The following is a 27506-nucleotide window of genomic DNA, read 5'->3' on the forward strand; positions in this document are numbered from 1 at the left end:
CCAGTTTTCTTTTCAGGATAATTATTTTCTTATATGGGTCAGCCCAAACCAAAGAGGTAAAATAGTTTCTTCCTTAAGGACTGTGGACTGTGGCCAATGGATGTATAAACCTGTGTTATCTAGTGCCTCTCAATATGTGCTGTTTTAACCCTTACTGATGGCATAAACCCCATTCCTACAAACAAGATGTTTCAGCTGGCAGATTATATGGGAGACCTGCATGTGATTGGAAAACTTGAAATCCTTCTTTAAAGCCAGATTTTAGGGGCGCCTGGGGGATCAGTCCGTTTTGAGCATCTGACCCTCGATCTCAGCTCAGGTCACGGTCTCTGGGTTCATGAGATTGAGCCCCACGTCCTGCCTGGGATTCTCTATCTCCCTCTCTCTCTGCTCCTCCCCTGCTCACACTCTCCCTCTCTCTCTCAAAATGAAAGACACTTTTTAGCTCCCTGAACAATCATGATAGTCACTGTTGGGCTTTATCAACATATTAGCTCCTAGGAAGACTATGGGGGTAAGTGGTGAGAAGTGACGCAGGGGAGCCCATCGTTTAGTTCAATCAAATCCTATCCTGGGAATGAGGTGATGCAGGGAGACTTGCCCCATGGGAAGCCCGTATGCAGACTTGGCTACACGGTGGGATCTTCCCTCTTATTTCCATGCCAGTCTCAGGGACACGCCCCCCACCTAATGCTACTCTCAATGGCTGATCCAAGACCACCCGCTGACTTCCCCAAAGCACTCTGAGACTGGGCTGGAGCATTTAGAGAGGCTCTTCCTAAATGACTGAGCTTAGCACTCCAGCGGCCCTCTTGGTGCAGTGGGCAGTCTCATAAATGACTGCGCATAGCAGAGGGAATAGGACAACAAAGGGCGAATACGTCCTCAGTGTGGAGCTTCCTCATCTGCCTCCCTTCCCGGCTGTAGGCCCGCATCCAGGCAGCAAGATCCTCTTTCCCCTCCTCCCCCGCAAGGCCTAGAAGCACGCTTAGCCTCCTGGAAGCCCAGATCTAACCACCTGCTAAGTTCTGGTTTCCTGGCCTCGAACCCATGTGCTCTCTGCATGCTTGACATTGGAGTGTGCCTTCTCACCCTGCAGGAGAGACCAGCTTTCTTCGCAGGGCACGGCCTCTCCCGTAGCCTCAACAAGACAACCACACAATGCCACAGCCGGGTACTGACGGAGGCCCACAGGCCGTGGCAGGAAGCTGTTTTCTTGTGCATGGTCAGTATGGTAATTCAGGTGTCAAAGATACACTGCAAGAGGGGGCCACGGCCCTGGGTGCCGAGGAGTTATTCGCAGCTCTGGTGGAAGGAGGCAGACAACGGTAGGGAACAAGCCGGTACACTTAAGTGGCCTCCACTCTAGGAGGCCTCCGCTTGCGTTAACAGGGCGGACTCTGGATGTGTCCACATGGCAGTCTGGGGAGGCCTGCTGCTGCTGCTTTTGTTGCTGTGTTTCCTCCTGGCTTGGGTTTCTGGAGGCTGTTGCTCCAAAGGCAGCTGGACCACAGTTGTGCTTCTTGCCACAGGGTTCCTCTGAGCATGGGCCCCTGGAGCGTGACATGAGAAAAGCCACTCCGCTTGAGAGCAGAGAGGCTGAATTCTTGCTTTGCCTGGCTGTACGGAAAAAAAGAGCTTCAGATGAGCTGCTCACATATTCCAGGGCCTGGGGCATGTGTGTGTGTGTGTGTGTGTGTGTGTGTGATTACAAGCTGGATCTCAGCATTCCTTTTTCAAGTCCACATTCCATTATCCCCGGTTCACCTCAGTTGGCTTCCAGGAGCCCTCCCAAGAGAAACAGCTGCTTGATGCCTTAAAGAGGAAATTTTAAAAGCTCTTGAGGTTTAGAATTTTAGAATCTGCGGGGTTGATAACTTCCTCTCTGCTTATGAAAACAAACAGCATTAACTTCTCTCTTTCTCCATACAAACCCAATTCCAAAATGCAGGCTACTCTTCCAAATCCGGCCCTATCAAGGCCGCAAAGATGACACCAGTAACTTGTAGATGCTTCTAATAAAATCAGTTCTTGATATCATGGCATGGGTACTGTTGGTCGTTGTGCCACAACCGACACGTGATAGGAAGATGGAGACCGTATGATTTGCTGTTTGAGACAAGAAAGCTTCCCGTCTCACCTCTGAGGCACGATGCGCCAATCTAACGGACAGGACAAGTGAATACATTGTCGGTCGTTGCTGCTAGAGTTCGTTAGTAAGCCAAGTGACAGAAGCAGCAACACAGGTCATAATAGCTGAAGGATATTTTTTTCTTTGGAAGGATATGTGCTAGAGGGATAGTGTTTTGTTCTGATTTTTTTTTCAAGTTTGAGAAGAATAACTGAGCTTTGAAGCATTTGCTTCTCGGTAACACACTCGTGTGCGCACGCACATACACACACACACACACACACACACACACACACTCATCCTTTATTCTGGCTCATGTCCTCTCTCCCTTTCTGTCTTTCCTTCCCTTTCTTACTCTCCCTCTCCCCTTCTCTCTTAGATCACTCACATCCTCGAGGGTTGATAGGCCAGTAGAATTGGAAATGAGAACTAACAGGAATGGCTAGCTAGGGACAAATAGAAGTCTTTTGATTTTTATTTCTCTTAGCATCCGGTTCATTCATTTTCTTCTGGACGTTCTTCTTTTTGAAAAGTCTATTAGACCATTAGACTTGCTCACCTTCCCTCAACTTTGATCTCAAAATCTGAACATAGTGGGACAATGTTTTGTGGGGGGCAGGCTTCAAAACCGACAGTAGGTTTCTCTGGGTGGTGAAAATGATCTATATTAGCGTTAGCACCATTCATCTGTGTCATTTTGCACCTTTTTCAGTAAAGGAATTCATCCCGGAGCTGCCTTGTTCTTGATATATCTAGTTTCTCATCACTTGCTCTTAGTGCCAAGAGCAAAATTATTTCCAGTGCCCCTAAATATTCACAGAGCTGATAGACATAACGCAATACGGGGACTACTGTAGTGACAAAATAAAATATTTTAAGGAAGGGATTACTAAACAACCATGGTCAGCACGGTCATATATTTGATCAGACTTGTAAACACACAGATGAAATATCTTCAACCCCCAAAGCTTTATGAATACTTTGTAATGAAGAAATATATTGGTTAAAGACAAAATGATTGGTAAATTTAGCTGAAAGTTTGCATCACTCCTGGTTTACTAGTTAGTGTCCAGAGTACCACACATTTTTTTGTATTCTGTTCAGTAAATATTTACTGAGTTTTTACTCTGTACTGTGCATTTGTGCTAAGTGTTTGAAATATAGATGGCCCCAGTTCTCAAGGAGTTTACAATCTACTAGGGAGACAAATAAACAGTTCCAATAAAGTGCAGCTGAAAATGAAGGAAGAAGGCCAAGAGCAATACAGTGGAGTATCTGTCTCTGGAGACAGGATGTTTATTTTAGTCAATTTGCCATGGTCCAAAATCTAGCTTCAGAGGCTTGGATAACTTAACATAAAGTGTTTCTCGGTAACAAGTAATTGGCCAAGTAGTTCGAATCATTACTAGTACTCTAGAATGCCAGTTTATTAATTTTTCCCGAGAAATAGAACTGCCCAAGGAACTAGACCCTAAGGCCAATGGCCAGCACACCACAGGCGGCCACAGTGGGAGCTAAGTTATAATCAGAAGGTTTCTTGGTAAGCATGAAATAGGAGAAATTAATATTTGATGAAATATCAACCATTTATGATTTATAAGAAATAATAATGATACCAGGCTATAATTATAACAATAGCCTCATGAATCTTATCTCCTGACACTATGGATGGGACAAGTAGAACTTTGAGCAAGAGCGCCCTCTGCAGTGGACAGTGGGTAGCAACCCCGGGCATGGCCAGAGCTGGCCCATCCCAAATCCCTTCCACCATTGCTATCCTGCCCTGATGGCTGGCTGATAGCCATCATGTGCAGAGTTGTGGCCATACCAGGGGGTCTGAACCCTGCTTTTGTAGGGGCCTAGAGTTTATACAACTTTGTGGGATCTCTGAAGGAAACAATACACCTTCTGGAAAAAAAAATTAGGTATAAAAGTGAAGATTTATTTAGAAGATTCAGGTCCCATTCACTTAGAAAGTCTTGGTCTGCCAACCTGTTGTTAAATGATGAACATACTTTCATGCTAGTCACTGAGCACTGATGTCCTGACTTGTCATGCTGGCCATCCAGACTCCTCTCTCCCTGGGAAATCCTAGCCCTTACCATATGCCAGCAATGACGGGACTAAAGTCGGGGACCGTAGCACCTGTTCTGATCATGGTGATTGCTAAATATTATTAACAGGGTTTTTCTTTCGAAGGCACTTTTTATATATCTCTGATCGAATGATTTTGCCATTTAACTCTCAATGGTAATCCCCTTTTTTTTTCTCAAATTCTTGGCAGAAACCTCATGGTAACCCCTAAATAGTGACAATTGATACAAGTCAGAAATAGTTAAAATTAATTTTTTACAGTGCTCTCTATATTACCAAACAATGGAGCTGAGTGGAAGCCTTTCCCTCAAGCAATATGGCCTTCTCAGCGAGAAGCTCTAAGGAAGAAACCCAGTAAGGGGAGCAATGGACAGTCGTCACAGCACAAGGTCCCAAAAGACTGGGAGAGAAGGCAGTAAAGGGGATTTTCTTGCTGGGGTGCTTTATGTTTGGTTTGGTTTCGCTTCATTTGGTTTTTTAATCAAAAGCCAGTACAAACCTTTCCCCAGAGAGGAGTTGAAATATTATCAAAGGAAGAAAGACTAGATGCTCGGCAAACAACAAACAGCAAATGCAGTCTCAAAACTTATCGCTCATTCAGGGCATTAAAATTGAGAATTCATGCGACACAGGTACCGATTCTCAAAATCTACTCCCTCCTGATTTAGGTACGTTGTGGTGGGGGCTTGGGGGAGGGGCGCTGTTCTTGTGTTGGTTTTAAAGAAATGATGACTATATTTGATGGTGGAACTTAGCTTCCCGCAACTCCATTGTCAGCTGGTGTAACGTTGCTTTTTAGCACATTTGCAACATTTTCAATTATATCAAGCCAAAAAGACAGTTTATTAAGGCAGTCAGTTTCCCCCATGAGTCCCAGAAGGAGATTCATTTGGCTCTAAAGCATCTTCATATAATTTGTAGCTGTGTGTTTCCCAAGGCGAGCATATACAAAGGACACCGTGAGAAAATATGCTTCTTTAAGCTGTGAAGTGTTGATAGAACTATCGTCAGCTGCCAGTCAGTGACGACCACTGGGGATGTGAAAAGCAAACAAACGAACGATGCCTTTTGTCGCATTCTGTCCTTTTAAACTAATTTGTACAGGATCTACGGTTAGGATTCAATATTTTATACACCGAGAAGCATAGTGGGTAATAAAAATTTAAGAATGTATCTCGGACAAGGCCTGGCTCACAGTGACTGATGAATGACTGATGACAGAATGAAGGAATGAATGAATGGGCAAGCCGGCAAAACAGCTTTCTCTGAGAGAAGGCTCACCGACTGCGAAACTAAATTTGCATTTTTAACTTATCGCCTAGCAAAAAAGTTAGCAGGTTCTAGAGCAGCGAATGGCAACTTTGCTAAATGTATAACTGGCAGTTTAATTACCCTGAGGAGAGAAGCCATTGCTCTGACTGAATACGAAGTGAAAAGACTACAGATGTGTGTGCGAGCATATGTGTGTGTGCATGTGTGTGCGTGCATGTGTGTGCATGTGTATATGTGTGCGTGCACATGTGTGCATGTGTGAGCGCGTTTGTGTGCGTGTGTGCGTGCATGTGTGTGACCGTATGTGTGCATACGTGTGTGTGTGCGTGCATGTGTGTGGGCGTGCATGTTTATGAGAGTGTGTGTGAGCATATGCGTGCATGCACGTGTGGGTGTGTGCGTGCGTGTGGGTGCATGCGTGTGTGTGTGTGCATACGTGCACGTGCATGCCCACCCACGGGTGCATTGAACACTTAATGAATATTTTGTTAACTGGATGGATTCACTGTACAGAATTAGCTGAGGCTTAGGTCAGTTGCTTGCTCAAGGTCGTACAGCCAGAATGTGCACCCCACACACTAACTCCCAGCCCCGTGCTCTTGACCATGCCCGTTATTTACAATCTGTGTGTCCATCTCCCTGGGGTCGGACAGAAGACCCAGGTAGCGGGAGGGACATATCAAAAGCCTCTTGCGTAACTAAGACAGAACACCTCTAATATTTTGAGAAAACAGAGAATCTATGGTCTTTCCTTTCTCTTGCTCTTTTTCATTGCATTCTTGATGTCTGTCTCAGCCCCTGAAAAGTCCATGCTCTGCAACCTTCTCCAATTTCTAATCCTGGCAAGCAAAGGGAAAAATATTAGAAATTGTACTCTCAGCTATCCATCATCTAGCTAAGACTCCTTAAGGGTTCTCAAGTAATCAGCTATTTGAGGCTTCGGGTTGTATTTGAGGGGAAGAGGGCTTTAATGAGGTGAGTGAAGAAGTGTGTGATGTGTTTTAATATACAATTCTCACATGCTACAAATAGCAAGGTCCAAAAAACCCAAGTCTTACAAGAAAACTCGTCTAAAAGAATGAATACAATTTTACTCAAAATACTACACTCTGACCTTTAACTGCCTGTTAATATTGCATTAATTGCCTTTACAAGCACCGTTTCTATAATATGGGTAAGTGGACAGGGCTTCCAAAAACTATTTCTTTGATTTAGAATGAAAGAATAATGGGCATTTGCTTCCAGCTTGGCGGACTAATTATTGAATGCTGTCATTCTTTGTGTTTCAGTACCTTGAGGTGATTAAGCAGGGATAAAAGCTAAAATTAAAAAGAAAACCCCATTACCAAACACTAAACAGCGTCAGTAACTTCGTGCCAGTCTCTGAAGGACATTCCTGCCTTGTTATGACAAGGAATTATTCATCACGTGTGCCTAGCATATAGATTGCATCCTTTATTTGAAACAATAAGAGAGTCATCCTTAGTAGTTGATGGAAATAAATAGGCAGGCAAAATTTAAAGGGAAGAAAAAAAGACCAACCAGTAGGCCTCTATAATAATTGCTTGTCACCATAACATCAAGTAGTCCATCCTTTTGGGAACTCGTTATGTGGCTAGGCCATTATGTTCTCGGGATGGAAAAAAAATGCAGTAATTCACAGAAAAGCAATGACAGTATTCTGCTGGTTTACCTAATACTATCGACGAGACAGGAGAATTGTGGCTTGAAAGCAAGGAGTGATTCTGTCTTTGAAATTGTTTTGCTGTCCTTTTTTTTTTTTTTTTTTTTTTTTTTTGCCCAATCAGAATGTTTCTCATTTAAAAAATATTAATACCTTCGAAAAATATCAGAGAGACCTCCACCAGTGTTTTGATCCGACTAAAGACTACACTGCTTCCAGATTCATGCCCAGTTACTTGCTTAGTGAAACTGCCTGCTGTTGGTGGGTGGAAATGGGAAAGAGATGCTATGCTTTAGTGCCCCTTGCTGGTCAACCTGAAGAAAATCTGAGCATAATGATTGCCAGAGCCCGGGTTTCAATAAATGGTGTGGCACGTTCTACTCCGTGCCTAGGAAGCCGAAGCGATTTAACCTAAACATGTGTAGCCAGTCTTTACAATGATAAAAAGGATTAGATGATGTGTCTGGAAATGCATGTATTCTCTTGGAGAGGAAAAGGTTTAATATAAAGACAAAGTACATGTTAAGTCTCAGCCTATCTTCAGAGTAAGTCCAGGTGAATACATTCCTATGACTGTACCCTTCTGACATAAGAAAATTTCCTAGGCCCGAAGTATGATTTTTGCTTGATTACGCCTCCAAAAATATGTGTGTCTTTCAAACCCTAGGGAAAACCATAGGTTAAAAAACAACAACAACAAAAAAAAAAACAAATGGAATTCTCAATTCCATTTAGCTTCCAAGAGTGATACAAAAACTTACTTCTACAGGGGAAAAAAAAGGCATATCTACAGTAATGCATTAGATCATTGATAATTACATTTTAATTTTAACAAGTGGGTTCTGATTTGGGTGAATTTTTTATCTGCTTGCCATTTTTTAAGGATGTAATATACTACTTTTATAATTCAAAAACGACAGCCACAACATAGCTACACTAAGTTGTCTATCAAACCTAATTAATTCTTGGGATTCCACAGTGAGCCATCAGACCTAAAACATCAATCCTATTTGAAACACCATGAGAGCTGGGCTTAGAAATAGATCTTCACCCCTTCAAGTTACCCGTCAAGAGATTGGATTCACAAGATCCAATTCTGGGGTCATGAAAAAGTCTATTCAGGCAGACTAACCAATACTGAGGCATATGGTGACCAGCCCATGTGGTAATCTTGGCAGATTTACAGGCCACCCTCATATGCCTCAGGCAGCAGGTAGATCCTAGCAGAAGACACCCGAGAAAGGCTATCCTTCAAGAGCCTAAAGAGCTTCATGAGGCCCAGAATAGCCAAAACAATCTTGAAAAAGAAAAAGTTGGCAGACTCACAAGTCTCAATTTCAAAACCTACTACAGAGCTACATACAGTAATCAAGACAGTGTTGTATTGGCATAAACATAGATGGATAGATCAGTGGAATAGACTTGAGAGTCCAGAGTTAAATTCTTTAATTTTGGTCAATGTATAGTTCCAAGTTCATTAACAGTTCCAAGACAATTCAATGGGGGAATGAATAGTCTTTTCAACAAATAGTATTGAGATAACTGGATATTCCCATGCAAAAGAGTGAAGTCAAACCCCTACCTCACACCATAGATAAAAAATTAACTCAATCAGATAGAAGACCTAAATGTAACCTCTAAAAATATAAAACTGGTAGAAGAAAACCTATAAGTAAATCTTTTTAATCTTAGATTTGACAATGGTTTCTTAGATAAAACACCAAAAGCACAAGCAACAGAAGAAGAGATAGATAAATTAGACATCATCAAAATTAAAACTCTTGTGCTTCAAGGAACACCATCAAGAAAGTGAAAAAAAAACAACACATAGAATGGGACAGTGTTTTGTAAATCAGGTGTCTGATAGGAACTTGTATCTAGAATATATAAAGAATGATTGCAACCCCGTCATAAACAAAAGTTAAGCTAAAAACTATTTGCTAATTTTAAAATAGGCCAAGAATCTGAAAAAAAAAAACCCAATTCTCCAATGAAGACATAAAAGTTGCCAATAAGCTTATGAAGAAAGATGCTCAATGTCATTAGTTATTAAGGAAAAGGTAAATCAAAACCACAATGAGATGTACTTGACACCCAACTAGCATGGCTCTAATCAAAAAGACAGACAATTACGAATGTTGATGAGGATACAGAGAAATTGGAAACCTCAGTCATTGCTAGTAACAATGTAAAATGGTGCAGCTATTTCAGCAAAAAGCGTGGCAGTTTCTCGAAGGTTATGCATAGAGTTCCTATGTGACCCATAAATGCTACTCCGGATATGTATATATACCCAAAATACATATGACAAGAGAAATAAAAACATATGTCCACACAAAAACTTGTACATCAGTGTTTATAGCAGCATTATTGATAATAGCCAAAAGGTGGGAACAACCCAAATGTTCATTAACTGATGAATGGATAGACAAAATGTGGTACGTTCATATAATAGAAAATGACTTGTCATCAAAAAGAATATAGTATTGATACTTGTTACAGTATGGATTAAACCTTGAAAGCATTTTGCTAAATGAAAGGAGCCAGACACAAAAGGCACATATTGTATGAATCTAGTATATTAATCTGCTAGGGATGCCATAACACAATACCACAGACTGGGTGGCTTACACAACAGAAATTTGTTTTCTCGTAGTTCTGGAGGCTAGGAGCACAAGACCAAGGTGTTGGTAGGTTTGTTGTCTCCTGAGATGTCTCTCCTTGGCTTGCAGATGGCTATCTGCTCACTGTTCCCTCACATGGCATCTTCTCTATGCACACATATCCCCCATATCTTTCTTTTCTTATAAGGGCACAAGTGCTATTGGGCCAGGTCCCTTCTGACCTCATTTAACTTTAATTACCTCTTTCAAAGCCCCGTCTCCAAATTACAGCCACATTGGGGGTTAGTGAGGGCTTCAACATATGAATTTAGGAAGATATAATTCAGTCTGCAACACCCACGTATGTGAAATATCCAGAATAGGCAAACTGATAATGACAGACAATAGAGAGTGGTTGCCAGAGGCTGGAGGGGTGGGGGGCTGGGAGGATTGGGGTGACAGCTAAGGAATGCAAAAGTTTCTCTCCGGGATGATGAGAATCTTCTGAAGTTGATTGTGCCAATGGTGTAACAACTCTGTGAATATGCTAAAAGTCATTGGAATTATACATTTTATTTTTTAATTTTGCATTTTATATGAGTGAATTGTATGCTATGTGAATTATATCTCAATAAAGCCATTGCTTACCCAAAAAATAAATAAATAAATAAAGCCAAGGAGGCAAGAAGGTTCATCAGTAAAGTCTTTAAGAGGTAGCAGGAGTTCACTCATATGAACAAAGCTCAGAGCTAGGACTAAAGTCCTTCGATATATATACAAAGAAGAAAAGAGCCTACTTCTGATCCCTAACACTAAATATTCAGGGAATCTGGGACAGAGGAGCAGGTATCAGATCTGGGGCACGTGGTCAAAGCTGCCCTGGCTACAAACTCGGCGTGAACCTGAGTCACAAAGGGTTGCCCTAGAGCTCCGTGAACTCCTGCCAAGGGCCACATTCACCTTAGAGACCAAAGAATGACATTGAAGCCTGGGCAGGAGACAATCTTCAGTTTGGGAACTGGGCAGGGTACGAGGCAGGGCTGAGGTAATCTCTCTTGTGTTCCTGACTTCCCTCCTCCATTTCTTTAGAATTAGAATGTTCAACTTCAGTGAGCCTGTAATCCTTCTGGTTCTCTTCTCTCACGAAGAATATGCTTTTGCTGTGTTTGCAAAGCATAGGTCTGCCAAAATGCATTTCTTAAGTGTGAATGCTATACTGTCATTGTCAGCTTGCTTATTGATCTTCTCCTCTGGACTTCAAGATCCTGGAAGACGGGGAATGTTATTTTTATCTCTACTCCCCCGATGGTTCACCGATGGCCGAGCTCCACAGACGTTTGTGAAATGAGTAATAGTAAATAAAGAAAATGAGAAACTTAATAAGTACTTGGCTTTCCCACTTTTAACTTGTTGGAATGCACATTAACTCCTTGCTTGTGCTAGATTGAGCCATTGTCAGAACCAGCAAAACTGAAGAATCCTAACTAAAGCACCGATTTTTTTCCACAAAGGCTTGACACCATTTTCAATAATAATGGTGTAGCATTTGTGGACCGTGTCTGCACGGGGCCCTAAGCTAAGCGATTTGGAGTCATTATCTCATGGAATCCTCACAGGAAGCCCCTGAGTGGACATGTTTCTTACCCCCATTTTACAGAGGTGGAAACTGAGACTCGCAGTTGTTTAACCGACTTGCCCAAAGTCACAGCATTAATCGTAGTTGGAGCCGTGATACAAACCTCAGAACTCCAAAGTCTGTGCCCTTATCCTCTATGTAACTACGACTTGTCCATATTTTAGTTTGCCAACATACTCTTGTGGGAGGTAAATGGAAAAAGAAGCAAGAGTTTAGGTATGAGATCGTTGACACCTTCCATTAGGAGCACACACTGCTCCCCTGCCAATTCAGGCCGTAGTGTTCTGAGATCACCTTACCCCGTAGGCAAAAAAGTACTTGCCCCCATGCAAGCAGCTCCTTGCATTTAGAAGGAGACCATAAAAAGAAGGCATGAGTGGAAAGCATGGGTGGGCTTCTCTCCCTCGATCATAAATTCAAGCCTGTAATCAACCAAAACCAGAAAGCCCCTTCAGAATGTTTTCACTGTCTACTGACTCAGCTTCCAGTTTTAGCCTTTTCCATTCCCCTCACACGTTTTAGCTGCGCTTCACAGAGTTCGGAGTCGAATGCTTACCAGAATGCAACGTTCTGACATTTCCAAACAACGGGCTCAGCTTGAGGTGTTTCCAAAAGGCACGCATCAAATGTCCGGAAAGTTGTTAATAAGAGATGCAACAGCTTTCGTATTGACCTCAGTCAACAAAATCAAGCGTTTGCTTATTTCATGGTTACCACATACCAGTGCAAACAGTCTGGTGTTTTTCCCGTTTCCCATTCAATTCTGTTACCTTAGCTGTACATATGTCCTGACTGGATAGCACTCAAGGATCGTTGTCGGCAAGGGTGAAGGGGGTGTTTGCATCCATGATGAAGGGGCAACTCCTGTTCCAGTAGAACTTGGAGTCGGTCAAGACCAAACCAAAATTCTAAGAAGGAGCAAGGTTGCTGATGCCAGTTGTATAAAATGTCCTCGGATTTCTAATGAACTGTGTGGACAGAGAGAGAGGAAGTGCAGACACCTCTCTGAGGTTCTTCTCTGAGAAAGAGGGCACAATGCCCCGCCCTCTACTGTCTTCACCAACGAGCGTGTTAGCGAGCTGCTCCTGTTGAAGGCCCAACAAGGAGTAACTCCTTCTCCCATCTGGCCCTGGTTCCGTTGCCAATGCTTGTCTCGCTGCCCGTTCCCATACAGTCCAGGAGGCAGGGCTAGGTCTGTCCTACCCATCATTATACCTCCAGAACCTGTCACACACGTGACTTAATGCAATTTTATTAACGGCATAAATGAACCACAAGGTCAATGGAAAAGAAGAGATGCCTGGCAAAAAATATGGCTGGAGATGGGCTCCCCTGACATACAGAAGACCTTGGATCTCACAGAGGGTGCCCCTTACTCTGAGAGTGAGCCACACCTTGTCTGCTGGGGGAATACTTTTGGATGATAAGATCTTTTATTTTATTTTTTTTTTTTTAATTTTTTTTTTCAACGTTTATTTTATTTTTGGGGCAGAGAGAGACAGAGCATGAACGGGGGAGGGACAGAGAGAGAGGGAGACACAGAATCGGAAACAGGCTCCAGGCTCCGAGCCATCAGCCCAGAGCCCGACGCCGGGCTCGAACTCACGGACCGCGAGATCGTGACCTGGCTGAAGTCGGACGCTTAACCGACTGCGCCACCCAGGTGCCCCATGATGATAAGATCTTTTAAAGACTAAGGTACTTTTCATCATTGTAACATGCTTTAAAAGCATGATAAAGCTTGGCTTTTAAAATGATTACTTCCTTAGTTTTTAATTTCTGAACAAAGTAGCATATTTACGGATCAACACTTTTCTTTAGTCCATGCTTAAATCTAAGATGTATATCTATTTGAAATATACATTTTGAAAGTACCAGAAGAATTGAAATTAGAGGATACCATTTTCATGTTTCTTTTAATTTGCGTGAAACTTGAAGATGCTTAATTTTTCCATCATGTGAAATTCATTGGAAAGGATTTATAATTTGAATCTAAATTATTTTTACATATCACTTAACTTCTCGCATTAGTCATCTAGTTGCCTTCTTCCTTCCTCCCAAAATCTTAGGATACAGTTTATACTTAATGTTTGATATGGAAGTATGATAACATTAATCAGTTCCTTATGTGCCTTGTCTTGAATCCGCATAGTAGTTGATAAAGATCCTGAAAAAGCTTTGTAAATATTAATGTATAAACTTTTAAGGGGCGCCTGGGTGCCGCAGTTCCTTAAGCATCTGACTCTTGGTCTCAGCTCAGGTCATGATCTCGTGGTTCATGAGGTCAAGTCCCACATCAGGCTGTGGGCTGATGGCTAGGAGCCTGCTTGGGATTCTGTCTCTCCTTCTCTCTGCCCCTCCCCTGCTTGTGCACTCTCCCTCCTCTCTCTCTCTCTCTCTCTCTCTCTAGTAAATAAATAATTTAAAAAAATGTATTGCTTCAATTTTCTATTGCTGAGGCAATCATCAGGAAGATTTTCACTTGGTTTTGACCATGGAAAGTCAATGGTAAATCGCTAGACGGAAAGTCAGCCTTCCCATTTCTGTATTTCAGCCAAACTCAGATTCCCACCAGGGGACCTGATGCAGCCCCAGGTCTTCCTGAGTCAGAAGCACATCAGTTTGACACTTACTTTCTATTATCATCTGTTAGGTCCCTTATGCCCTTGCCTTCCTCCCAGTGATAAAACATGTGCCTATCTGCCCAGGAGAAGGGAGAGGTGATCAGAATATTTCAAGCACCAAATGGAAATGCAAACAGGGTAAGGTACAGTAATTGGAAGCAAGCATGTCGCCAAAACTAGACCTGGGAGAAGGGAGGAGGCTGGACGCATTTTGCAGTCTTAGCAAAGATTTCTAGATACAGGTGGCAGCAGCAAATTGCCTGTCAAGAGATTCGCTTCATAACAAGGCCAGCCATGTAGAACAGCCACTGTGCCATGAGGGCACTGCTGATGGCTGGGTCTTTGGGGCTCCCAGCAACTACAGGAATGACAGTCCTGTGCTTCCCAGCAACAGCCTCATCCCTGGAGGGTACGGAGACAGACAACAGGGTTAATGCCACCAGCCATCCCTTCAAACTGCCGCTGCAAACCATCAGTCAAACGCGGAATGGGAATCAGGGAGAGGGGGCAGGGAGTGAAGTCAGGCACGGGGTGCGGGGTGCAGGTGGAAAGAAAATGGAGAAGAAGAGCACCCATTTGTCTTCAGGATCCTTCTGTCATCTCTGGTTAACAGTTGGGGATAAACAGCAAGCTCAAGAACAGAAGGATTGAATAATGTCAGGTCCCGACTGTGTTTTTCTCATGTTTTCCTCAGCTGGGTGCTCTCAGATACCCCAAAAGCTCTGGACACTTTTCCAAGCTCACACATGCCCACATATACAGACATTCCTGGTATCTTCCTTGTGTTTGTTCATCTCTGTGTTTGAAACTGACATGAGAGTAGGGAGACCGTACTGTGGTCAGTGTACCGACCTCCTCGTCATTTAGCTTCTGTACAAGAGATAAATTTTCCAGGATGGCAAGGCAATGTCACTCTCAAAGTCAGGATCAATTTGAAATGTGCTTCCTCACACAGAGGAGAAGCCCTGTGGCCTCCTTGAGCCACTGTTCTATCCCTGACGGGATGCGTCATATTGAGAACATAGGCAGGTATGGGACCACATGGGTGGTGGCTCCTCCGTGCCTCTCACGGCCAGTTCTCAGCACCCAAGCGTCCATACTGGCTTAGCAGTGCCAACGTAGGATGCTAGGCTAACTGCAGGACTGGCTGCTGCCGCTTTAAGGAAAATCTACAAGTCAGATAGATCAGATAGATAGATCCCAGGGACCAAGTTGAATAACAAAAAGTTCAGTGATGGAGCTTCTGGATGGCTCAGTCTGTTAAGCGTCCGACTTCAGCTCAGAGCATGACCTCATGGTTTGTGGGTTTGAGCCCCGCTTCGGACTCTGTGCTGAGAGCTCAGAGCCTGGAGCCTGCTTCCGATTCTTTGTCTCCCTCTCTCTGCTCCTCCCCTGCTCGCTCGCGCGCGCTCTCCCTCTCTCTCAAAAATAAATAAACATTAAAAAATTAAAAAAACAGTGAAAAGGGAGTTTCAAACTAGGAAAAAGGAGATGCTGGGGATGTAAAATTGGGTAAACATCCAACTTTGTGGAAAAACACCGTGATGTTAAGACTAGAGCTTCAGAGGAAGTCAGTGGAGGTGTGGATTTTGAGAGACAAATCTGAAGAAGTTGGAAGAGAAGATCAAAAACAGTAGAGATCATTACAGGGTACCTGGGGGCAAACTCCTTGGTAAATTCACCTTTGACTTCTTCTGAGTACCTGGCCCCAGGTAGCTGCCCAGGGAAAACCTGGTAAGTCAATGAATGAACACGCCATGGTTGGAACACTCACTAAAAGGGCAATGGATGGAGAGCGGGATGGTGTGTTCTTAAGAAAGCCTACACCTGCTTTCGAGAGCCCAGCCTCCTTGCATTCTCAGCCATGTTTTCTAAACTCGTGTCCTGGGGAAGCAGAAGGCAGTTCTCAGGTTCACTGAGCTAGAACAGCATTTTGATACAAACAGACCTGGGCCCCCTGAAAGAGTTATGCACTTGGCAGGAGCACCACCTTGAGTTCAGACAGAAAGCACATCTGTGCCTCATTGATAATGTAATAACCTACATTACATTTTTGGCCGAGAGCACCTGTGCACGGCCCAGAACGTCAGCCCAGGGCAACCATTCTGATGGAGGTGATATTAACAGCTCTCATTAAAACTGATGACTATAGCGGTGCCCGGGAGTGCGGCTGCAGTGAGGCATCTGTCGGCATTTCCAGGACAAGCCTCTGTGAACAGGTTTTGGAGTTCACAACCCAACGACCGAAACATGCTTTGCATTGAACTGAAGCCTGAAAAGAAAACCATCGTGGGGTAAAGAGAGTTGGCCTTTTAGAGCTGTAAGAGAATGGACGTTGTCACATTTGTACGTGTTCAACTCTACGTTATACGGAACATTTCGGTTTTCCTGCCCCCATCTGCGCCATGAAAACGGAAGAGTATGTAAGGGTGGAGAATTTATTTCTGAGCTGGCTTGGGGACAGTTTGGGTGTCTTAACTTTTATGTACATTATTCGGGCGTGCTAGGAGTTCTGTTACGATGAGCACTGACACTGGTATGCCAATCCATTATCCTAGGTAGGCGCCCATGTGTTTTGTGTACTGTTTTCTGCCCAGAACAAGGAAGCATGGGGTTCTCAGTTCTCCACCTGAGAGGAGGTCACATGTGGCTGGATCTCTCACTTTCAGCACAGCACCTTTCCCTGATGACAGAGAGAACCAGGCGCACCTTCGTGGCTCAGTCAGTTAAGCATCCGACTCTTGATTTCGACTCAGGTCATGGTCTCATGGTTTGTGATATCGAGCCCCACATCGGGCTCTGTGCTGACAGCGCGGAGCCTGCTTGGGATTCTGTCTCCCTCTCTCTCTGTCCCTCCCCGGCTCGCACACTAGCACGTTCTCTCTCTCTCTCTCTCTCTCTCAAAATAAATAAGTAGACTTTTAAAAAGAGAGAGAGAGAGAGCTGAAGACACGCATTTCACTGACAGTGATTTGAAAGGGCTCTGTTGTCTTTTATTTTGACAAAAAGTGTCGTCAAATGCAATGCCGTCCTCAGCTAGGCAGGTTAATGCTCAATTGTCTATATATCCATAAATCGGTCCCATTGAGAATGTAAGAGCTACTCTTTCTACAAAAATATAAAGGATTATGCCCATGGAGGATTACTTTAAAAACATGGGCAGATTGCTTCATAAGCTCTGTTTTTTTCACAAGGATTGCTTGGGAAGAGAAAGGTTATCACTGTCTACAATATCCCTTCTCCACACACAATAGGAATTACATGAAGGCACGAATCAGATCATTCTGCTTCTCTGCCTCAAATTCCTCATGACTTCCTATTGGACTTAAAATAAAATCCATACTCATTATCATCCCCCAAGAGGACTGTATGACCTGGCCCCTCATGTGTCCTGGGGAAGCAGAAGGCAGTTCTCATGAAGAGTCTCATGAAGAGTCTCATGGCCTCAGATCCTACCCCCGCTCCCGTGTTCTCCACACACCAATGATACTTGATTTTCCAGTTTCTTAAGTGAACCAACCATTTTCCCCCACCTCAGAGACATTTCAGGAGGGTCATTGTAGTCCCCGTGTCCAGCTCGGAGTAAGTGCTCAGTTAATATTTGTTGACTAAATCGAGATTTATATACAAGGTGATGGATAGGCTAAGCTTCTGTTGGTTGACTCACTAGACTTATTCTCTTTGTAGTATACATAAAAAAATAACTCCCCCTCGATCTTTACATAACCTCACATTTTACGAAGTCAGCTAGGATTCCCACACCAGAGTATAGTCTTCACAATCAGAGGAATAGATTCTCTTTTTTTACATCTTTCTCTCCCTTGTGGCATCATAAAATTGTAGCTAATTTCTGGGGCACCTAGGTGTCTCAGTCAGCTGGGCGTCCAACTTCAGCTCAGGTCATGATCTCGCCGTTTGTGAGTTTGAGCCCTATGTCGGGCTCTGTGCTGACAGCTCTGAGCCTGGAGCCTGCTTCAGATTCTCTCTCTCTCTCTCTGTCTCTCAAAAGTAAATAAACATTAAAAAATAGATATGAGAATGTTTATTAATGTTCCAACTGGGTCTGATTCTCTCAGAACATTAAGCCACATCTGGATGCAACTGGCTCAAGACCCCAAAGCTAAAAAAAAAAAAAAAAAAAGGTGTTTTGGACCCAGACCCAAGCCTTCTGATGCCAGATCAGTGTACTATGACTGTACTATGACTGTCTGTGAGAAGGCAAGGTTACCTTAGGCATAGACAAAGCAGGAAGGTAGTGAGAATAGCCAAAGTATGGAAAGAGCCCAAATGTCCATCGATGGATGAATGGATAAAGAGGATGTGGTATATAGATACAATGGAGTATTACTTGGCAATCAAAAAGAATGAAATCTTGCCATTTGCAACTACGTGGATGGAACTACAGGGTATTATGCTAAGTGAAATTAGTCAGAGAAAGACAAATATCATATGACTTCACTCATATGAGGACTTTAAAGATACAAAACAGATGAACATAAGGGAAGGGAAGCAAAAATAATATAAAAACAGGGGACAAAACATAAGAAACTCTTAAATATGTAGAACAAACGTTACTGGAAGGGTTGTGGGAGGAGGGATGGACTAAATGGGTAAGGGGCACTAAGGAATCTACTCCTGAAATCATTGTGGCACCATGTGCTAAGTTGGATGTAAATGAAACAACAAATAATTTAAGAAAGTTGTAAAAAACTAAAATTAAATTAAATAAATAAATAAACTAGCACTTTTAGCAATGAGACCAGCTAGGTGGTAAAGGCATGATTTTTTTCTGTACAAACTAAGTTTGGATATTGCACACTTTGGTCAAAGTGATCCGATCTCCAAATAGTCTTTACATAAAGAGAAATAACATTTCCAGAAATAAAATAAGGATTAACAATCCATGATTTCTCCAAGTGAACTCATCAAGTGCTAGATACTCATGTTTTTGGATGGCTGGCTCTGGAATTTTTTTAAAAGATTGACTCCCCATGTTAGAAGTGGCAATACAATGCACGAAGGCTACAACTTTAGCTTTCTAGATACGACTATCATATCCATATCCATATGGATATCATATCATATCCATAATATGGATATGACTATCATATCATATCCATAATAGCTTTCTCTGACTTACTTTATCAGATTCTTTCCTCTCTGACCCTTGCTGAAATTTGGTTGACTTCAAGGACAAGAAGAGTATTCCGTAGGAATGTGACGTTGGCGAGTTACTTACTCTCTAAGCCTCAGTTTCCTCACCTGTAACATAGGGAGGATAACGTACCTCAGGAAGTCTTTGAGGCAATTAAGATAATGCATGCAGAGCACTTAGCACCATGTGTAGAAAAGATCTGATGCTAACCACTGCTGTGGTGGTTATCAGTATTATCATTAATAAAAATGCTCAAGTAAGAGAAGCTTTGGCAACCAAAAGCCTTGTTTTGGTTTGTTTTTAAAGGGAGGCTGGCACAGCTGGGAGCCAGCGAGGAGCAAAGAAACATAGGTAAGGTAATAGAATACCTCAGAAATAGCCTACCAATCCTGTCATTCTGCTTCGAGTAAGACCTCTATCCAGCCACTTCACCCCTCTGAGTTTTTGTTTGCTGCTCTGTAAAAGAAAGATAATGTCCATTTTTCCCTTCTCAACACATTGACAAGCATTCAAATGATGTACTTTGAATATCTTAACGGAAATGTTAAATATTGCTCTCACATGTTTCACTTAATTGACTGTCCGTTCAATCAGATCAGTGATTCTCAACCTTGCGTGCACATTAGAATCAACTGGAAGCTTCTAAAAATCCAAAGGCTCAGGCCATACCCTAGACTACTAAAGCTGGAATCTGTAGGAGAGAGACCCAGGCTCAGTACTATTTTTTCTCTCCAAAAGCAATTCCAATATCCAGCCAAGGTTAAGAGTCAGAGGATAAAGTATTTCTCAGACTTGTACAGTGATAAGGAGCCCAGAGTCCCTCCATTCCTCATTCCTACAGAATCAGCTTCCAAGAGAAGGGACTGGGTGTCTGTATTTTCTTTTCTTTTCCTTTTTTTTTTTTTTTTTTTTTTCTTGAGAGAGAGAGAGAGAGCAGGGATGGGCACAGAAAGAGGGGGAGAGGGAGAATCCCAAGCACGTTCCCTGTTGACAGCAGAGTCCCATGCTGGGCTTGATCTCAAGAACCGTGTGATCCTGACCTGAGCTGAAATCAAGAGTGAGACCCTTAACCGACTAAGCCACCCGGGCGCCCCATGGGAGTCTGTATTTTCAACAATTACCCCTAGCTGTCTCTTCTCAGCAGGCAATTATGAGAAATACTGTGTTGAATCAGAGTCTGAGAGTTGGAAGGAATATTGTTTAAAGTCTTCATACTTGATTCATCTCTAAACCATGTGAAACTTTATGAATCCCTTGAACGAAAGGCAAATGTGTGTTAACCAAGTATGTGAACAATAAATAATACGACTGATAGCTCTCTTACTGCCAGAATCCTCACCAGCCCCTTTCTAGAGTTTCAGGAAATCTTGACTGATGGATAAGATTTTCAGTGTTTCAGAATTTTTCTTGATTAAACAACTTACGATCACAAGAAATGCATCGAAAGAAGAAGGCTTCCATTTAAGAATAAATGTTTGAATATTGTGAAATAAGGTAATAAGCTCAAGTTTTGGTGTGCAGGATGGAAATGGGGTGGACGTAACTAAATTTTTATTTTGTCCCCTACAAAAAGGATATATTGCATAGCTCTGTAAAGCCTACGTTATTACTTTTAAGTCTCCTGGGGAAGCTAGGTAGATCAGATTTAATGTAAATAACATACAGACAAGCTACTATGGCAAATATGAAGGAAAAAAATTAATTAACTGCTGATATCCAAGTTGCAAAACTCTGCTCAACTCTGTGCATGGCAAGAACATTTCCACTCCCCCTCACTATTTTGAAAGCATCAAATTCTGCCGGAACCACTGGTCTATCAGTTTCACTGAACATTCTAGCACTGTCTTTGAAAAGTTAAGTCTTGCAGAATCCCGTTTTCGCTGAGGCCACATCCACTTGCCTGGCCTACGTAGTTAACTCAAGCTTTCTTCCTTCCTATTCCTTGCACTGTTTGAGTCCAGCCTTTGTCTGGGCTTTGGGTGAGCCATAAATACTGTCAGTACTTAGAGACTGTGTTTAATTCTAAGCTTGTTAAGAAAAAAGATAATGGAGATTGATTTTAATGAATATTTCTAAGTTCAGAACGTTTGCATTCCTTTAAAATGGCTTTGTAAAATTTACTCACTTCTCAACTTTGCCAGATAAGGCATTTGGGAAAAAATGATGCTGGATTGAGTCTGGGTTTTATCTTTGGAAACGATATCAATTTGCTCCAAGTAATCAGTGCTTATTTTAATGTGCATTCACCATTCCATTCCATAGCATCTCTCATTTCTGAAAAAAGTGCTTTCATAGGGAGAATCAATGTAGCCTAACTTTTTTGTGATATGAAATAACAGTATGTTGTTGCTGCATTTGCTTGTATTTGGGGGAAAGTTCTTCCAATTACTAAGAGGGGTGTATTACACGTGCTTGGCGTGGCATGGCGGGTGGAGACGTGACCCCAACTCTTGTGCCGAGTCGGCGTGTATGATACCCAGACAGAGAGGGGGGCCACGGGTCTTCCTAAGTGTGTGCCCTCCCCATCTCCAGCTTCTTTAGGTTTTTACATTTGTTTGTGTTTTGGGTGCTTTGTTGAATCATTTCTGTTATATTGTGTGTTGGATTCGGTGGGGAGGAAGTTGGCCAGTGAGCAGAGAGATAGGAATTTCTTTTAAAACTACACAGGGCACCTAAATGGCTCAGGTAGTGATCTCATGGTTCATGAGTTCCGGGCCCCTGTCGGGCTCTGCACGAAGAGTGCGGAGCCTGCCTGGGATTCTCTGTCTCCCTCTCTCTCTGCCCCTCCCCCGCTCATGCCGTCTCTGTCTCTCTCAAACGTATTTATATACGTATTTACGTATTTATATACGTAAACTTAAACAAAACACAAAACTATAACTGTATTGCAGCTAAGGGCCGTTTCCCCACTGTCAGCCCATTTCCAGTGCCCATTTGGCCAGCTCTCACGTTTTTCGCGTCGAAAATGCCTTGATTTGTTTATGTAAGTGTTTGATACACAGTAGGATATAAGGCATAATGCACAATCATTGTTCGGAAGATGCCAATCGTGTTACTCTGCTAGAGCTGCTATCCCCAAGTGCCACAGATGAGCGACTTAAACGACAGAAAAGTATTGTCTCGCGGGGGCGGAAGCTACCAGGTGTTGGAGGGTTTCTTCCTTCTGAGGGCTGGGAGGGGGAATCTGTTCCAGGCTTCTCTCCTTGGCTTGTAGATGGCTAGCTTTCTGTTCACACAGTGTTCTCCCTATATGCGTGTGTCTCTGTCCAAATTTCCCCTTTTTAGAGTCAGATTAGTGCCCACCCTAATGACCTCATTTTAATTTAATTACCTCCGTAAAAGATCCTATCTCCAAATAAGATCACGTTCAGAGGTACTGGGGTTAGACCTTCAACAGAGGAATTTGGAGGGGACACAATCCAACGCACAACAGCAATGTCATACGTGACTTTTTAAACAATGTTCGTAGACGATCAAATCGTAGCTGGGGCACCTGGGTGGTTCACTTAGACATCCGACTCTTGGTTTCTGCTCTGGTCATGATCTCTGGGTGTGGGAGTTCAAGCCCTGGGATTCTCTGTCTCCCTCTCTCTCCACCCCTCCTCCACTCCGTGTCGCTGTCACTCTCACGGTAAATAAACAAACTTTTAAAAAAATCAAATTAAATTAAAGTTAAAAGTTAAAAATGTTCATATGCCATCAAATCATAGCTGAGACATAAAAATTGACCTGTGGAAAGAAAACCTTAATTTTTATTATTACTGCTGGTATACCTGAGTTCTTTTCTGCGGGTAAACAGGTATCTCCCACGGTTGTGAGAAAGAAAATAGCACAGGTTAACTGGCCTAGATCTCTGCCTGATCTACGGTTGTCATCCAATGTACACAGAACTTCTGATTCTGTAGTCTTAGCTTCAGTGCTCCTGAGAGTCAAACTCCAAAACAAAAGTGACATCCCGTGGGGCAGAATTTCTCCTTTGATTACTTAGGCAGGTAAAAGGATGCAGAGACCGATGCCTTCCTTGTATAGGCAAGGAAACAAGGGTTAGAAAAGAGAAGTGAGGCGAGGCCACAGGGGTCCTCAGTAGCAGCCCTGGACCTTGAACTTGGACCTCACAACTCAATTCCATATTCCCCTGTCACCTCACACTCTCTACCCTGTACGCCAGGTATCCCCGCCCGGCCCGCCTAGCAACATTTACCCACAGCTCACTCACATCTGACTGCTCTTACCCATTTCATTTTTTTAATTGACGCATCATAACGAACGTGCTCAGTACCCAGTTGATGCCCATGAAGAGGATCAGAATTCTGGAGTTTCACTTAGGTGGTTGTTTCCAGAGAAGTCTGTGAAACCAAAAAGAAAACCAAAACAAAACACTAAGTGTCTGATTTGTATCAGGCAGTCGGCTTCTTGACCCTTCAGTTCCAACTTTTTAGCTAAGACCTGCCTTTGCCATAAATACAAATATATGCTTCAAGGCGGAAAACAAATTTTGTCTGAGACGTCTGGCTAGTGGGAATTACCCTTGAAAACGAAAACAACAGCAAGACCTTTACCTCTGCTCTGCCCAGTCTTGGTTAATGCATCGTTACTGGTACGTGAGGTGTGTATTTTAGAAACCACCTCCCTAATTCAGCCACTTTAGGAAGAAACTGTGGCCTGGGCCATGGCTTGCCCAGAGCCCCTCCGGTTAAAGAGATCCGGGGACAGGTCCCTTGACATCCCATCCAGAACTCTGAACACCCCTCATAACACTGCTTACTGGTTATTTAGCACATGTGTAAACTCTTGGAAGTTTAATTCCTCTTTCCCCAGGAAGATGAGAGAAACAGGAGCCCTACTGTTCATTGGCGGGGGACCTAATATTTTACCATGTAGCTCTGTTATGTCACTCTCATATTAAAGACTTGACTGTGTTTTCTCAATACATAACTTCAGGTGACTATTTCCTGATGCCTTGCTAATGCTCCTTAGACGTAAACTTATCTGTGTGTGCTTTATGGGGAAATGCAGGCACACTTACTTTTCATATTTTAAAGTTCTATGGAAAACTTGTTTAATTAAAAGGAAAGTTGTATTTAAAAATCTTAGGGGCGCCTGGGTGGCTCAGTCAGCTGAGCGTCCGACTTTGGCTCAGGTCCTGATCTTGCAGTTCACGAGTTCAAGCCCCACGTCGGGCTCTGTGCTGACAGCTCGGAGTCTGGAGCCTGCAACCTGCTTCGGATTCTGTGTCACCCTCTCTCTCTGCCCCTCCCCCACTTGTGCTCTCTCTCTCTCTGTCAAAACTAAATAAACATTAAAAAAATTTTTCTTTAATCTTAAAATTTTCTTTTAGATTTCTTATAAGTTAGTGTTGTTGTTTTTTTAACTTCTTTTCAGGGTTATTAAGTCGGGTTAAACTATACTAAACCCCAGCTGTGTTTTTTTGAGTCTAAAATCTTGGCCTGTGTGGACCAACCCTACAGAGTGGTCTCAGAACAAAGGGTGTTCCAATATGCAGGCAGTTCGTGCCGCGTGAACTCTAATTCTAGAACATTAGACTTATCGTGTTAAATTGCTTTCTGGATGTTTCTCTGTGGAAGTCTTGGAATAATCCTCCCTTTCCTTTCCTTGAGCCAAGAAAATTCTGAACCAGAACAATTTAATTTCAGCGTGTGGAAAAGCTATATTCAATGAACCGAACACAGTGCTAAGATAGGTTTTTTTTGGGGGGTGGGGGTGGTACAAGGACATTTTGATCACTTTTGTATGTTACTAAAATATCTGGATTTCTCTATAAAAGTTCTACAAATATTTCCACGCTTCGTTTCAGAGGATCATTTTTGCAAACTTTGTTTCAAAGTCTGAGCAGCTCAAGAGTAAACCTTTCTGCGCCATAGTTATTGTGTTATATGTTAAGCATTTGGAAGGAACCCCGAGGAGGCCTCAGGAAGCAGTTACTGCCTCTTGACTTATCATCCTGAAGGCGATTTGTTTTAAAGTTGATAATCCCTAGGGCTACAAGAGTGTCCCACATCTGCCCTGAATTGAAAACAGATTCCCATTAAGAGCCTTACATCAGTGCTGCGGATTCATTCGATCTGAGTCAGAAAGGAAGTCAGAGAACATTCGAACGTATGGCCTGATAGCTACACAGCAGCTCCCTTCATGGAGGATCAGGACCGCAGGGTACGTAGATATCCATTTTCAAATTTTTTAGAATGGTGTTTCTGTGCAGAAGCGTCCTTCGGACGTTTAGGCAGGAATATTCGGAAGGGGACTATGGTAGCTAATAGGTGACAAGTAACCCTTGTCTGGGACTGTCAGGGCTACTAACGGATTGCTCAGAATCCCAAGAGGCTCGGAAGGTTGTGCTGCTTCGGAATTCTTCTGCCAGGTTTTGCCGTTTTGGGGACTTATCACTTATATGAGAAGATATATTCCTATAATTATGCAGATATTTATATAAAAGTTTCCCCCCACACTGAGACTCTAACACGGTTTTGTAAGCCAAGAAGTTGTTACTGCTGAAAAACCAGCACTTTTCCAACCTCTGCTTATCTGTGAAATTATTTTAAAAGATGTGCATTCGTGCTAAGAATGTAGGATATAACTATGTATCCCGTACTATAAGCCTCAGGGGACAGGGACCATCTGAGTAACTGTGTAGCATTTAATATCCTACTGAAGTCTTAGCTTTGTTTTGGTCTTCTCTGTTAAAGCAGTATATTATTATTCTGGGAAGTGCTTCCCTTTTTTAAAAATTTATTTATTCGGAGAGAGTGTGTGAGTTGGGGGATAGGGGCAGAGGGAGAGGGAGAGAGCATCCGAAGCAGGCTTCACGCTATCAGCGAGGACACCCACACGGGGCTCGAACTCACGAACCGTGAGATTGTGACCTGAGGCGAAACCTCAAGAGTCAGATGCTTAACTGACTGAGCCACATCGGTGCCTCGTGCTTTTCCTTTTTATTTATTTATTTTTTTTAAGTTTATTTATTTATTTTTTGAGAAAGAGAGCAAGCACGAGAGGGGGAGGGGCAGAGAGAAAGAGAGAGAAGAAGAGAGAGAGAATCCCAAGCTAAGAGCGTGGAGCCCAATGCGGGGCTCAGTCTCACAAACCGTAAGATCATGACCTGAGCTACAATCCAGAGCCGGTTGCTTAAGCAACTGTGTCACCCAGATGCCCATGCTTTTTCTTTTTAATTAGAAAGGAGGTTAGACTTGTCCATTAAAGATGATGAAAGGAAAAAGAAGCATAGAGTGGTTATGAACAAGGAAGGATCTGAGGGCCCAGAAGCTTGAGGCACAGATGCTGAGCCCTCCAGCCTGGCTCCTTCTGGCTCCTTCTCGGATTCTGGACTAGGCTTTGGGGAGTGGGGGCCTCGTGGGTTACTTCCAGAAGTCTATTCCCCTTACCATCTTCTCTGAGAACCTCAGGACAGTGCCTAGTACAGTTGATACCTGATACGTACCTGTTGAATGAAAAGAGAATTATGAAAAGGAATCCTAGAAGAAGCGTCAGTCTGAACATACCGACCTAGTGCACCTCGTTAAATTTCCACCCATCTTTTTGGTAAGATTCATGCCCAAAGTAGTGACCAGGAGGCCCTGGGTAATTGAGAGAAAAGTGTTCGTGTGGCGGTCAGAACAAACGCATGTAAAATGCCTGATTCCATGGTTATGGTACTAGCAAAGTAAGGAAGTCTGAAATATGAGTCTTGAGAGGTAACAATCGTGTCCTGGGAGATTGTTCAGGAATCCGAGGAAAGCTGGTATGGGAGAGAAGGAACAAACACAGCTGGCCATCTTTCGCTTCCACTCCATGCAGACGGGCCCATCACAAATGTTCTGACAGTACAAAGCCCGCCCTTGTTACACGCGCGTCCCCTGGTTTCAGAAACAATACGTTAAGAGCAGCCCAGTTGGCAGGTAAGATTTTCTGTACAAATGCCAAAATCCTGTTCCCTCTTGACTGGTCGCCCACAGTTCTTGAAAGAGGGAAGGTTTTTCAGATGCCAGAAATTGACTGCGAACTGTGTCATGGGACTATGCCCTCTTAATCCCGGCAAGACAGAGGCTTCCTTTTAGAAAAGGAAGCACATTTGGGTTTTTGTGCTAGAGCATCCAAAAAGATGTATTGATCAACTCGGACAGAAAGGGGAATTATTAGGCTTAGAAACATCTCTTCTGTCCTATTTAAGGAGACTGGCAAATGAGCCTTGAAATCTATAGAAACGGTTCTAGTTGAGAGACCAGCTTCCTCTTTGGGAGATAACTATATATATATATATATATATATATATATATATATATATATATATAT

At 42.9% G+C, this 27506-nt stretch overlaps 1 protein-coding gene across 2 annotated transcripts in view; it reads left to right on the forward strand.

The window, feature by feature from the left end:
* SASH1 (SAM and SH3 domain containing 1) overlaps positions 1-27506 on the forward strand; it is a 312995-nt gene that overhangs the window by 33486 nt on the left and 252003 nt on the right. The window contains exon 1 of one of the 2 annotated variants that reach the window (XM_049654503.1): positions 24403-25370. The exons of the other annotated variant lie outside the window; for it this stretch is intronic. Within the exon in view, the coding sequence (XP_049510460.1) occupies positions 25350-25370 (21 nt within the window). The 5' untranslated portion in view covers positions 24403-25349. Of the gene's footprint in view, positions 1-24402; positions 25371-27506 lie in introns of those variants that run through there. 2 annotated transcript variants of the gene reach the window in all.

This window comes from Panthera uncia (assembly GCF_023721935.1).
Source record: "Panthera uncia isolate 11264 chromosome B2 unlocalized genomic scaffold, Puncia_PCG_1.0 HiC_scaffold_24, whole genome shotgun sequence".
Classification (NCBI taxonomy): domain Eukaryota; kingdom Metazoa; phylum Chordata; class Mammalia; order Carnivora; family Felidae; genus Panthera; species Panthera uncia.